General features: G+C 53.6%; 1 protein-coding gene across 7 annotated transcripts in view; it reads left to right on the top strand.

The window, feature by feature from the left end:
• The window catches only part of RGS6 (regulator of G protein signaling 6), a 622,010-nt gene that overhangs the window by 585,495 nt on the left and 22,402 nt on the right, over window positions 1-14,113 (top strand). For 5 of the 7 annotated variants that reach the window (XM_089322278.1, XM_089322274.1, XM_089322276.1 and 2 more), the window contains exons 16-17: window positions 10,468-10,557; window positions 14,045-14,098. In XM_089322278.1, coding sequence (XP_089178404.1) covers window positions 10,468-10,557; window positions 14,045-14,098 — 144 coding nt within the window. The remainder of the gene's footprint in view (window positions 1-10,467; window positions 10,558-14,044; window positions 14,099-14,113) is intronic. The other 2 variants (XM_089322279.1, XM_089322280.1) reach the window with 1 other exon arrangement.

The following is a 14,113-nucleotide window of genomic DNA, read 5'->3' on the forward strand; positions in this document are numbered from 1 at the left end:
TGAAAATACAAATGGAAGCCAGGTTTGAATCCCTTGCTGTGGTTACGACCCCTGTACTAACTGATATATGGTAAAAAGCACTGAAAGGCTTCAAGAAATACAGAGATGCTGTGTAAAGGTCAGCCTTTCATCACTGAAAGTGGTCTATCTTGTCTCACAATTCTGGAGGTTCGCAGTCTAAGATCGGAAGGCTCCACTGGTTCAGCCTCTGGTGACGGTCTCCTTGATGACCAGGTCCCGAGGTAGCACAAGGCATCAAATGGCAAGAGACAGGGAATGTAAGCCTAGGGGTCTCCACCTCAATGGCCCAGTCTAATCCAGTTGTCTTTCAAAGACCCCACCTTCAAATACCATACTTGGATTAAATTCCTATCCTCCTAGTACCTTTAATATAAGATGTGTGGGGTGGGGGCAAACCCTTGACTTTGGAGGGAGAAGTATTGAAATCATAGCATACAGAAGAGAGGGTTGGAAATAGCTCATCTTCAGTTGGAGGAGGTTGTGTTGGTGTAGTCATGGCAACACAGGGTGTTGCAGAGCATAAGTTGGCCAGTACCTGACACAACGCCATGGGACCTATCCTGGCCATTGTTGGCTGCCTGCACCAACAAAGGAGGTGCAGTTGAGAATTTTCCAGGTAAAGAGGTTAAAGTCCTTGGCAGCCCATGACTGGCAAGGACTTGAGATCTCCAAGCTTGCTGGCCAGGAGTCTCCTGCCAGGAACTTACTGTCCCTGGATTGTGTCGAGAGCTTGGTTGTCACCCTGACACCTGGAGAGACTGGTCCTGAGAGATGTGCCAGGGCCAGGCAGGAGGCTCTGATCTGGCTTCTGCACTTCTTTTAGAATTGTGCACTTGAGTCCTCTAAGTGTTTTCTCCTCAGTTTGCCCACCTGCTGAGTGGGGATGGTGATAACCACGCCCCTTGAACACTCCATATGGGTAGCTTCTACACCAGGATCCTCAGAGAAACCCGAGCTGTGCCCTCATGTCAGCCGCGGGGAGCCTGGGTGAGGCCCAGGCAGATTTACCCGCGCACTGGAAGTGGGCCTGGGGCAGGCCGCAGCCTCTCTGGGAGGAGGATTGTGTGCAGTTGACCACGTGCATGGTTACAGCAGAGGTAATTGCCTGTGCTTGCAGGACACCCCTCCAACACAGGCCCTGCATTTCCATTTGGCTTTTTTGGGAATTTGGGCCAAGACCAAATTGGCCCTAACCGTCTGTGAGCTGTGACCGTAGCCCTCAGCTGTTGGCTGTGCTGTTCCAATTTCATAGATTTAGCCTTGTGAGGGAAGAAAAAAAAAATGGGCCATGATTTTTTTTTTTTTAAGGACTGAGTCCTTTATGCTGGGGATTGAGTTCTTTGCTGTCAGTCCTGGGGCATCAGATGCTTTGCATTGTCACCTGCTTGCCTTGGGGTCTCAGGCGAGGGTCCTTCCGTCTTAACTTCCTTGTCTGAAAAATGGGGATGATGCCTTCTCCAGGGCTCACCAAGAGTTCTAGAGAAATCGTTTGAGCTCATAGCCCTGGTAGTCTTTGAGAAAGTGGAAAGTTCTCTCTGTCCATAAGTGGGAATTCAGAAAAATGAATGGCATTCATTTTCCATGTGGTCTCCTACTAATAAGCTGGGTTGGAAAGGAATTCCCGAAAGACGGTGTCAGCTCTTGGAAGGAGGAAAATATGCAAGAGCAATTAGGGGTGGGGTTGGACCTTGAGTGTCCTAAGGAACTTGACGTCTCTCATCTCGAAGACAGCAGCAAAGCCCTGCAGGCCTTTGGCAGGGGGATCAGACGGAGGTGGGCAGAGCAGGCTGGAGCCAGGAGAGAGGTCTGGGGCAGGTATTCTGAAGATGTGCTGGCAGTTTCTGGAGGAGAGACTTCAGCCACAGGAAGTCCTGAAAGCTAAGATCTCCTCGTAAGTCCTTTGCCTCCTTCCAGAACCTCCACCAGTCCCAGAAGGAGACAGGAGTCAGTGGGCCAGCTGCTCGGCTTCAGTTTACAAGGTCTGAGTGTCCAAGGATATTCCAAGGACTGTGTTCCTGGGTCTGTTCCATCACTTGTCCATCTGCCCAACCGTCCGTCTCATGCACATCTATTCTCTCATCAAGCTGGGAGACCTTGACCTGTGGGGCATGAAGTTCTATGCCAAGGGAAATTACACAGGAAATGGGAGCTCCAGATGGCTTTTTGCCATCAGGCAGAGCTTGTCTCAGAGCACATCACCCTTAACAAACAAAACAAAACAGGCCTAAGAAAACACTTCACTGAGATCAGCGTGGATTGGATTGGAAATCTGTCCTTCAAATGGATTGAAAGCTGAAATGGGTGGGCCAAGCCAGCCCCTGGGCTTTCAACCCTGCAGGTCCCTGCCTGTTCTTCCTCACTGTCCAAGTACGACTGCTTCTCCGACTGTGGTACCTGCTGAAAGCCAGCCTGCTCTGTCCCCAGAGGGCTTTCTGGACCTTTGGATCTGAAAGTTCTTTGGTGGGAGGAGGAAGTTGGTCTTCTTTCCCTTTATATGCCTCTACAACATTGAGGACATGATCTGTTTGTGGTTGAGGTTAATTTTTTTTTTTTGCCTTGACAGCTCAGTCCAGAATTATGACTCTCTCTGCTGTGCCTATTGTAAAAAGGCAGGGGGTAATTTGTCCCTTGGCTTTCAACTTTTAAGAGCCCTGCCAGACTTCCTCAGGGAGCATACATAGTAGGTCATCGGCAAACACTGGTTAAATTTGGTGTCTGCAATATACCAATTCAGCAAAACTTGGGATGACACTAGGCTCTGGGAAAGTGTGGACGCAAAGACAAGCACCTGCCCTTAAGCAGAACCTCAGCCTCAGTTACCAAAGCTCTCCTGGGCCATCATCCATTTATAGAATGATCCAAGGTCAAGTTCAAAGCCAGGATGCATTCGGGCTGATTACATAGCTGACAAAGATGCCATCGAATGTACACCCACTATCCGCAGACAAGAAAGCTTAGCCAAACGTTTCTAGTAGTACCTAAACTTGGATGTTTAAAAGCAATGTGGATAAGGAATGCAAAGTTTCCAACCAACGTTCACTTTCTTTAAAAGCTGAAGCCTGGAGGAGTGCAGTCATGTGTTTGCCCTGGACCGCCCGCAAGTGGAGGGCTTCCGGCCTGCGGAGGGCTGCACATCTTTGCTGCGATGGTGGATGGAGGTGGTGGCATTGTGTGCCCATGTCACAAGACCACACCAAGCTTCCTGGCATTAATCCTCTCCCAGAAAGTGTTTCCTGCTAGAGTCCCCTGCCAGACATACTTTGATAAAGAATGCCGTGTGCTGCTTTCTCCGGGGATTTCTCATTTTATTCAGTGGGTGGTTTTATTTTAGGGAGATGAACAACAGAGGGAGGGATGCATTTTGAAAAGAACAGATGAGTTGTTGGAGATCGGTTCTGCCGATTACCACACGGTATAGTAGTTCCTGGAGAGAAGGAATCAGAGAATTCAATTCCAAACTTGTCTTGTTGCTGCTTCTGAACGTAGATTTCTTGCACCAAACCCCGTGACCTGGAAGAGGAAAAGGAAAACAGTTTTCTCAGCCAATACCCATGGGATTTGGGTAGGTAAAAGGCATCATACAAGGCTGCCTTTGAAGTTACCCTTATCTAAAAATAGAGACTGAACAACACAAACACACTGTGCCCTTTGGCCGGGTACGTTAAATGTGTTTATACAGATGCTTTGCCGGGTGAAGGCAAGTGATCTTTGACACTTAGGCCCTCTGATGACCTTGAAAGATACCTTATGGGGAAGCAAGGGGCCTGGGGAACCCACACAGAAGCTTCTCCTTTAATATCCCCAGTCACCCAGAGCTGCATCCATCCGTGTAAGTGGATAGCCACATTTCTGTGGTCTCTCTTCTAACAGAGACCTCTTCTATGTTTATCAAGAAGATACTCCAAGTCCTCACCACTGTACACACTCTGGTCCTGCAGAACCCGTGCTTAAGCAAAGGACTCCCTAGGCTTCAGCACACCGTGTCTGCATGCTGAACCGTGCCACCGTGCCTTTGGTTTAAGGTATTCAAGAGTTTCTTGAAAGGTGAAATTCGACACAGACTTGCTCCTTAGGGCTTCCCAAGAGCCCCTCAGTGCTTTGCAGGTTGAACTGTTCCCAGTGGAGGAGCACAGCTTCCAACTGTGGAGGGCAAATAGTGTGTGGCCAGTCTGTTAGGCGAGAAGCCAGTCCATGGGCCGTGCCTACCGCTTTGGCCTTGACCACCGTGAACAGTGGTGGCCACGAAGCCCTCCTGCAAAGGAGTCACGGGCACTGGACTGACTCAGACTTAGGCCATGGGGGGAGGCCCCTAACCTTCCCTCAGCCCGTGTGGAGCAGGGGCTTTGTCTCAGCCAAGCAACACCGGCTCCCGCAGAACCCCAGGGCAAGCACAGCGAAAAGCAACGTGTCCAAGTGGGAGGAGCTTGAGCTTTTGGTGTCACACAGCTCTGGCTCTGCCCTTAACCTTGGCCAAGCCACCTGACCTGTTAGGGTTGCAGTGTCCACCTCTCTGACGTAGCACTGATGCATGGCTTGGCTCTGCTCCCGAGTCCTCTTGCCTCCCCTTTCTCCAGAACCTTCTGGCCTTCTGTGTCATGGACCGCAACCCCTCAGACGGGGGTGCCATGAAATGATCCTTAGTACTGGTCATCATTGTAGAGCTCCCAGTTCTGTTTGTGCATTTCGCTGGGTGATGGACAGGGCTAGAGAAGGCTGAATCGGGACCTGAACCCCACCTGGCCTTGGACGCCCATATCCACAAACCCACACAGCAGTGTCACATCCTGTCCCATGGCCTCATCTGCCTTTTGGGGACTACAAGGGACCCGACAGCTCCTAAAGTCTGGGTTTTATTCCAAAAAGCTTAGGTTTGGAGGCAGAGATGAGGCATGAACACCTGCAAAAGGAAAAACAGAGATCTTGAAATCGCAAGAAGAGCTCTTGGCTGCTGTGCAGTGATTCGGCTGAGTGGCTCCCCCATCTAGCAGAGCGGTCTGATACTGGGAAATGAGACCGCTGCGGTGTTGGGAACCCACGGCAAAGGGGAGGGCCCAGGGGTGTTCTGAAGTGGTTCAGCTGCTCTGGTGCTCATGGCCCATGGCCCTCGCCCTTTGATTACCTGCCCCATCTCTTGTGAGAGCCACTGTGTTGTCTAGAAAGAAAGATTTCCAGATGAGAACTCCTACAGCAAACCGCTGATTCGTAGCAGGTGTGGTTGTCAGAGTGTGTGCTGCTGGCTCCCTCCTGCTCCCGCCTGCATCTCGGCCCCTCCTGAATCCAGTTGTTTTTGCATCTACCTTAGACTTCCAGGCAAGCTGAGCACCCTGCCCCAAGAAGGGAGAGGAGGAGTGAGTGGGGCAGCAGGGTGGCATCCCGGCCCTGTGACTGTCACCATGGCAGGGGTGTGCTTCCCTTCCACCGCCAGCACCGTGGCTAGGACATTTGGTGTGGCTTAGGGCCCTGGGGTGTTGGTGGTGTTGTCCCTGGAGAAGAGGCCTCTGCACTGGGTTCAGGGGTCAGTGTGATCCCTGAAAGTTCTGCTTGTTTGTGGTCAACTGGGCCTTCTGGCTTGGAGGAAGAGGGAGAAAAGAGGAGGAGGGAGGGAGGGGGAAGGTAAGACGGAATGAAAAAATAGGAGGGAACACTTCTTCTCCAGCCCCTTAGGCATTGGCTCACAGTGGGGGCTTGGCTGGCTTTGCCAGTGGCTCCCTTGCCCTTTACAGATTCTAGATATACATTTTCCTTAAGACTGGTTGTCTGCAGAACTGGGGAAACAAACCAGAGCCCCTCATAAATCAACAGAGGTCACTGCCAAGAGCTTTGTACACTTGCTGTCCCTGGCAGTGATAAACTCATTGCATTTGGGAAATGGCCAAGGACCCTGAGCCCAATCTTAATTCTCATTCCCAGAAAAATCTCAGCTCTCTGCTCACCCACCCCCGGTTCACTGTCTTTGTGTTTCCTAGACAAAGCTGGTGAGGAGGAAGGAACCCGTTTCCATAACTGGGCACATCAAAGGCTGCATTTCTTTGCTTGGGGGAGGGCTAGCTGGGCAGGAGAGAGCCACAGATCCTGAGGCTGTGGGGAAGAGAGGCCCAGGCCAGAGGGAGGCTGGAGCTGGGGCCCTGCAGAGCTTCTGGGGTCCCTCTTTGGGGGGGCAGACCTGTGCCTTGGGTCTGCTGTTAGTGCTTTGGCGGCTTCTTCCTCATAGAGTGGTCGGAATCATGGCCAAGGGTAGCAGTGAGATTGGCAGGGGCAGGGCACCCCACACAACCCATCCTCTTGTGGCTCATCTCACCTCCTGCTTCCTCCCCACGCTGCCTTGCCTTGGTGCCTGGCTATGGCGTTGGCCCTGTGGTGTGAGGAAGGTGAGAGCAGTGCCAGACTGCTCTTCCACCCATACCAGCCTCCCTGGAGAGAGGACACCCCGCCCCAGCTGTTTCCTCCCTGTGCCTGGCTCACCCTTCCTGCTCCAGTCAATCCGACTGTGCAGCTGCATGGGCAGACCCTCTCCCGGGTCCCCCGGAACTGGGAGACACATTGCTCCCTGCCTACTCAGATCTCCCTGTGTGCATAAGGATCTCTCTGACTGACCAGCATTCCTAGCAGGGCTGCTTGTCCCCAGTGGTGCCCATTCATAGCACCTTGAACTTGAACTTCTCCATTGGAGCCCCTTGCCCCACAGGCCATGGGCATCTTCGTGCAAGGTCTGCCTTGCCTGGTAGACTCAGAGCAGGATGACAGTAGAGACCTGCCTGCCTTGGCCAGGCTGTAACCTCGGCCGCTGCTGCCCAACACATGCCCCGTAGGTGTCTGCTGAACACCTGCGGCTAAGTGTGTGGGCGTCGGCCTTGTCCTGCTCCATCTCCATCGACAAAGCTCTTCTAACAGACCAGGCTTTCCCTTGCCACAGTGAACCTTTAGGAATTAGCAGGATGGGGACAGAAATGTGTCACCAGGCCAGAAGAGCTAGGCTGGAAGAGGTTTCCTGAGCCCCCTCGGGGCAGCAGGGCGGTTTCTTGAAATATATCCTGGGGCTTTTGATTCCTCTGCAGAGTCAGAACAAGAAGTAGGGACCCGTCGCTTAGGAGGGGAGTTTGGAAAGGGTCCAGGCACCTTTCCAGATGACTCAGGAGCCACCTGCCTCTGTCGGCCAGACACAGCAGGGCCTGCCTCGCAAAGGAGGCAGTGAGTCACTGTTACCTTGGGTTACATTTGTGCTGGGATTTAAATGCTAGAATAATTCACAGCAACAGCAAACCAGAGGCTAAGACGTCCTTGACTGGGCTCTAAGACCAGTAGGAATGGGTGAGCCAAAGACTCCCATTCCTTGGATATGGGGGAGGAGGCCGGCAGGAGGGGGACCCTTGCCTTCCTTCCATGTAGAGAGAGCAAGACCTGGACCTAGCCATGAGCCTGAACAAGCATTGGGCCTGCAAACCTGCTGCACATTCAATTCATACACGCAGCTCAGTGAACCAAGAACCCGTGCACATCCAACTGCCATTTGATCCTCTAGTGGATGCCATATATCTATAAGAGAGAAAGGGGACAGCTCTGTGGCATAGTGGGTTAGGCTGCCATATTAGAGCTCCTGGTTGGAGTCCTGGGTGCTCCACTTGAGATCCAGCTCCCTGCTAATGTACATGGGAAAGCAGAGGAAGATGCCCCAAGTGCTTAGGTCCCTGCCACCTGATTAGGAGACCTGGATGGAGATCTTGGCTCCTGGCTTCAGCCTGGCCCAGCCCAAGCCATTGTGACCCTTAGGAGAGTAAACCGGAAGATAGAAGATTCTCGTTCTGTATCTTCCTCTCTGTCACTCTGCTTTCAAATAAAATAAATCTTTTAAGAGAAGAGAAAAGCACACTCTTCCCAGCCTCAAGGAGCTTAACTACAGGGAGCTTTTGTCTGAAAATTTCAGGCAAACACTTTGTGAGACCGCGTGCATATGAAATTTGTCCATCTGAACTCTTCTGGACTCTGCTGATCGTCCCAGAACCAGCCCAGCCCTTAACTTCCTCTGATTCCTTGCGAAGGGTCCGTTACCATGGGGGGGGGGGCGCCCTGCTTTGGTAAATTTGGGGACACCCGAGATGAAGTTGGCCTCAAACAAGGCTCTTTGGGGTCCCACTGAAGATAAGACAAAGAGGCCCCCTCAAATTTCTTGCTTTCCACTTTAAAATTTTTTTAAAAGTCTTTAAATTGAGAAAAATTATATGCGTTTATGGTGTTCAACATGATGTTTGGACACAGTATTTGATACGTAAGATACAGAATGATTCCATCAAACCATTTAACATGTGCGTTACCTCACATGCTTGTTTCAAAGAAAACACTGAAAATGGACTCTTAGCAGGTAGATGGTGTATTACGAATGCAGGTGCCACGATGTCCAATAGATGGCTTGACTTCTGCCTTCCGTGTAAGGGAACTGTGTCGTCTGGCCGACATCTCCCCAGTCTTGCCTGTTCCCCACCAGCCTCTGGAAGCCACCCCTCTCTCCCTGCTTCTGTGCGTTCCACTGTTTAGATCCCACGCGTGATGGGAGACAGGCAGGAGTTGTCTCTGAGCCTAGCTTTTTTCACGTCATGTCCTCCCAGCTCACCCGTGCTGTTCCAAGGACAGGATTTCCTTCTTTTTAAGGCTGAAGAGTGATCCGTGGTACGTAGCCACCACGTTTCCTGTACCCACTGGCACGTCACACACAGGTTAATTCTGCATCTTGGCTACTGGGTGCTCTCTTCCTTTGGTGCTGGGTAGGGAGAGTCTTGGCGAGCCCTGGCCTTGACTTCAGCGTCCTCTGGCCTGGCAGCTGTACAACATGCTCCCCAGCTCACAGGAGGCAGAGAGCTGCCGCTTCCACGCCCTCCCTGGGAAGAGGGCATCGGTGGCCAGTCCTGCCTCTTGGCTGTGCACTGTCGGCTCCCTTCCCCACTGAGCACCAGGGCCTTTGCCCAGCTTCACGGGAGGAACAGTGGGCTCGTGGGGGAGAGGCCAGCAGCCAACAAACCCTCCCCACCCACTCCCACTCCTAACAGGTCCTCTGTGGGGACAGCCCAGCTCTCTCGGGCAGCTGAGCCGAATTCCAGTTCAAGGGACAAAGCATCCTTTTTCCACCTCGTGGGATGGGCCAGGGTTTTCCTGCCTGTGATGAGGACAGACCTGCAAGAGGACCACAGGGATGCAGGAAGTAGTTGGAAGTCAGGGGTGAAATCCATTGCCAAGAACAGAATGTAAATGCCTCTTGGCGTCCAGGAGAGGAGGTAGCTCCATGCCACTGCACCTGCCTCTCCTGGATGTCAGCCTCAGGCCTGGTTATTTGTCCACAAGCCCCGTGGTCTGGCTGCCAAAAGCCTCTTCCAAGTGGAGTGGACGGCCCTGATATGCCGAAACTGACCCAACTGCAGGACTGACTGTTGGTTGTCTTTTCCAAATTATTTTGTTATTTACTTTTCATTTATTTGAGTGAGACAAAGCATGAGTGGAGTCCTATCTACTATGCATTCCTCAGATGCACACAACAGCTGAGGTTGGGCCAGGACCCAACCACTTGAGCCACCACTGCTGCCTCCCAGGGTACACATTAGCAGGAAGCTGGAGTCAGGAGCCAGAGCTGGGAATTGAACCCAGACACTCTGAGGTGGGACAAGGGCATCTTCACTGCTGGGCAGACACCCACTCCCTGTTTGTTTGATCAAACTTTGAGACACTTGGAGATTCACATGTTGTTGCATGAAATAACAGAGGTGCACCACAGAGCCAGTTTCTCCCAGCACCAACATCCTGCAAATCTATAGTGTAGTATCACAGCCATGGTTACATGCACGAATTTTGTTCAGATTTCCCAGTTTTACTTCTATTCATGTGTTTGTGTGTATAGCCATTTAGTTCTGTACAACTCTATCACGTGTACAAGACACGGCAAGACAGAGAACCATCCCATGACTGCAAATACCCTTACTGCTGCCTCCTGTTCTCCCTCCGTTCCCATCTCCTTCATCCCCCACCCCCTGGCAGCCACTAAACTGGTCTCTGTTTCTGTAATTTGTCATTTTGAGACTGCAATATAAATGGAAGCCTGGAGTCTGTAACCTGGGGGTTGGCTCTTGCACGCATCACAGTTCCCTTGGGATTCATCCAAATTGGGTGCAGCAAGAGTTTGTTCCTTCTTGCTGCCGTGCCTGAGATTTTAATCAGAAGCATCCGACATGGCTCCTAGGCCCAGTTACAAATCCCGTGGGACGTGAGCCTCAAGGACCTCTTAGTCCAAGAAAGGAAACCTGTTCTGGGTCTCTGGGTGTGTGTGGTAGAGGGAGGCGGAACGTGATGCAGATTTTCCAGGTTCCTGTGCACGTACCCAGGGCCCCCTGTATCTGCTGGGTTGTGGTGTCCGTTCGTGCTGGCTCACAGCTCTCCCCGTGTCTCCCCACCTCCTTCCTTCCCCAGGAGCACATCTACAAGCTGATGAAAAGTGACAGCTATGCCCGCTTCCTCCGGTCCAACGCTTACCAGGACCTGCTGCAGGCCAAGAAGAAGGTATCTCTGGCAAGGGCGGGCTTGCCTTCCTTAGCCCTGTCCACTCCTGCCTGCTGCTTGCTGCGGTGTGAACTGAGAACGGCACCCTCTGGGTTTCTTTCTTTTTTTTCCTTCCTTCCCTCCTCTGCCCATGCCCACTCCAGTTAGGATCGGCACTACCCCCTCCTCCCAAGGGCCCAGGTCCAGGTGCTGCTTTGCTCCCTCCAGTCCCCGCCACCTCTGCACGTGGAGGGGCGTGGGTGCTGTGATCCAGGCCACAGGGGGTCAGCACAGGAGTGCAGGACTGGCAGGGACACCAGGAGTCCCTGAGATGCCGCAGCCAGCCTCATATTGCAGTGTCCGGCCCCACCCCACAGCCTGTCTAGCCCAGCAGCGCATACAGGGCAAGGATGGGGCAGCCCACTCACTGGGCAGGAAAACACGTCCGTTTCAAGTGCCTGAGGTCATCCCCAGGAGGTTCCCTGCCTTACCCCCCACCCCAGTGTTTCCCTTTGCATTTAACCAAGAAGAAACCACATCCTGGCTCCTCCTCCTCCTCCAATCAGCGGTGAGTCCTGGTTCCCTGCTGCCCTTGGAGTCATGGATTTGGGCGCCCAGGGACCTGAACGTGCACGTGGTGAGGTTGGTGAGGGCGACTCCAGCAGCGGTGAGCTTGGCTGGACTTTTGGGAGGAGGGAAGAGCGAGCAGGGAAAGGCATGAGGGCTGGGAAAGTGGAGGCGAGAGAGATGGCTCATGATTCAGAGTGCCTACCAACCCTCTGTACTCTTCACTGGTGACGTGAGGCCACGTGTGGTGAAGTGCACCTCGATTTGCCCCAGATTCCATGACTCCTGTGCCCCACCACATAGGAGCACGTGAAGCCCACCCGTCTCCCTACCCCAGTCCTTAAGTGTGGTTGTCCATGCACAGGCTCTCTGTCGGGCTTCCTTGCTCAGCCACGCGACCTCTCTGTGTGCTGTCTACCCCTCATGCCAGGATCCTGTCTGTGTATCTGGTCAGCACCACACAACTCAAGAGTCTAGCACAGTGTGGTCTCCTGCTCTGCTGCTTTTAGGGAGCCCTGAGTGGAGCCTTAATAGTCTGAGAGAGGGAAAAAAAAGACCTTCTGGCATGGCCAGATGGTCAGGACCCCGGCTCTCCGCGTCCTGCACCCCTTTCCCCAGGGGCAGCTGCACGGATGCGTGGGAAGCTGGCCTCTTGCCCGCTCCTGCTGGAGGATGTCACAGCACAGTGTGCTGGGGCAGGGGTGCTGATGGATGAGGGCTGACACCCCACAACCGGCCCGAAGCCCATGGCTTTCAAGTCCTGGGAGGAAATACAGAGGCTGTGGAGACTTTGACCTCTACAGCCTGGGTCCCACGGGAGATGTCAAAGTCCGTTTTCCTTATTCCTTGTGGCTCAGGATGCCTGTCCTGCTCACAACTTGGGGACATTGTGAGGCCCTAAGGAGGCTGACCTACGTGGGGCTCTCTCTACCCCTAGCAGAGGAGCTGCCCCAGTCCATTCAGAACCTCCCACAAGGGAAAGGCACCCGGAAGTGGGCAGAGACCTGCACCTGCAGAACTTCCCGTATGAGAAGAAGACCTTCCAGAGTGGTCGATTGAGTGGGGAGGGGAGGAGTCGCTGGCAGTTACAAGGGAGGTTCATCAGAATTACCTTCCCAGCCCCTGAAAGAGGCGACGTTCCTACAGCTCAAAGCCTGGCGACACAAAACCCTCTCGGCAATGAGGAGTTCAAGGTTCCCCAAAGCAGTGACAAAAGCCCCTTGCCCCATCCGCTCCTTCCTGAGACTCCAGGTGTGACTCTGACTTCTACCCAGCATTTCCAGGCAGGCTCCGAGCGTCCCCTGCTCTCAGGGTCGGGCTCACCACGTGATGTCAGTGTCCAGGTCACACCGGGCATGTGGGCTTCACAGCCTCCAGCCAAGAGAAGGGGTAGGAACGGGTCTCTTGTTGCTGCCGGGAGCAGCCCCTGCTGGAGTCGGGAGGCGCAGCCTTCTGATGCTTCATCCATAATTGATCTTCTTTTCAAAGGAAAGGAGCAAGGTTCTCGGGGCGTAGGCGAGCTGGGTTTTGAGGGCGACCCCAGGATGATTAATTACCAACGATGCTGGTTTCCCAGGTCAGCTAGGAGGGGCTGTACAGACCAGAGACCTTGAATGAGACAGGCCAATGGCTTGTCCCGGTGAACAGCAAGGCAGTAGCCAGGGGACAATGATGACAGGCACAGCACTAGCCACAGGGCCTGGGACCCACCTGACTTGGGCCCAGTGCACTCTCTGCGGGCAGCTCACGGGATTAAAGCTGAGCCCCTCCATCTGTGAACGGAGACTCAGTTTGGTCCCCAGGGCCAGGCACGGATCCCTCCCCTCCCTTGTGCAAGCAGAAACCCCAGCCCCACTCAGTGGCCGTGTTGTCGTTGGTGTTGTGTTTTCCTTCTACAATCTCGTGTGTGTCTTCCAGTGGCCAGGGGCGTGTCTGCCAGGAAGCCCTCTGCCTCTGTCCACGTAGACAGGTGGCTGCCTGGGTCCTGCCCCTCTGCTCTCAGCACTTCCTGCAGGACCCACAGATGCCTGGCTGCTTCGGCAGCTCTCCCGTTGAGTTGCTGGGCATCTGTGTGTGCTCCTGTGAGCGTGTGCACCCTTCTAATTCCCTAGCCGGGGGCTCCAGACCGTGGAACAGGGCTCCGGGATCAACTTGCAGGTAGGGAATGTGGGGCAAAGGCCAGACACACCCCACCTCCTCCACCCCCTGCAGTCTGGAGTTTGCCTTCTCTTGACCGAGGCCCCTCCCCCTCAGAGTTGCCCAAGCTATTGAGTACACCTTGAAAGGTGTCGCCTGCCTGGGTACCCAGAGCATTTTTCCATGCAGAACACAGGCCCTGGACGGACCCTTTATTATTGCCAAGGGCATGGGCAGACCCTCCTTGCTCTACAGCCCTGGAACAGAGGTCATGGGGTTCATAAATCACTGACATTAGCAAACTTTCCGGCTGCCTCTGAGCAGGGACCTCGCACTCAGGCTCATGGATGATTTGATGGCCTCCTGACATCCCATCCTCCCCCCCCCCCCGCCCTCAGAGCTAGTGTGTTACCACGTGGGGCACCCAGAGCACTGCCTGGGGCCTGGGGTCCCGACCCCAGTGGAGCTCTTGCATGTGGGGGCAGCCCGCTGAGAGCCCCAGACCACCAGCTGAGTTCTTAAACCCGGCTGTGCTGCACAATCCCTGGCCCCCGGGGAAGCAAAGCCCCTCTGGGCTCCCAGGAGGCAGTGCCATTTCTCTGGGCTTCTGTTTTCTGTCTCTCCCAGTGACTCTGCCAACGGCTCTGGCTGCTTCTCTTTCTGCATTTTTTTGGTCCCATTTGGCTTTTGGTTTTGTTCTTTAGCCGCGGCTGCCGCTGTGTGGAGACCACATGTAAGCTGAAGATTTTTTTTTCTGTATTTTTCTCCCTACCTTTTTTTTTTGTTTGTTTGTTTTTCCCTAAAGCCAGAAAGTGAGCAAGGTCGTAGAACCTCCCTAGAAAAGTTCACTCGCAGTGTGGTAAGTTCAGTCGGT

This window comes from Oryctolagus cuniculus, chromosome 20 (assembly GCF_051225735.1).
Source record: "Oryctolagus cuniculus isolate XC-2025 breed Fujian yellow rabbit chromosome 20, ASM5122573v1, whole genome shotgun sequence".
NCBI classification, from domain to species: Eukaryota; Metazoa; Chordata; class Mammalia; order Lagomorpha; family Leporidae; genus Oryctolagus; species Oryctolagus cuniculus.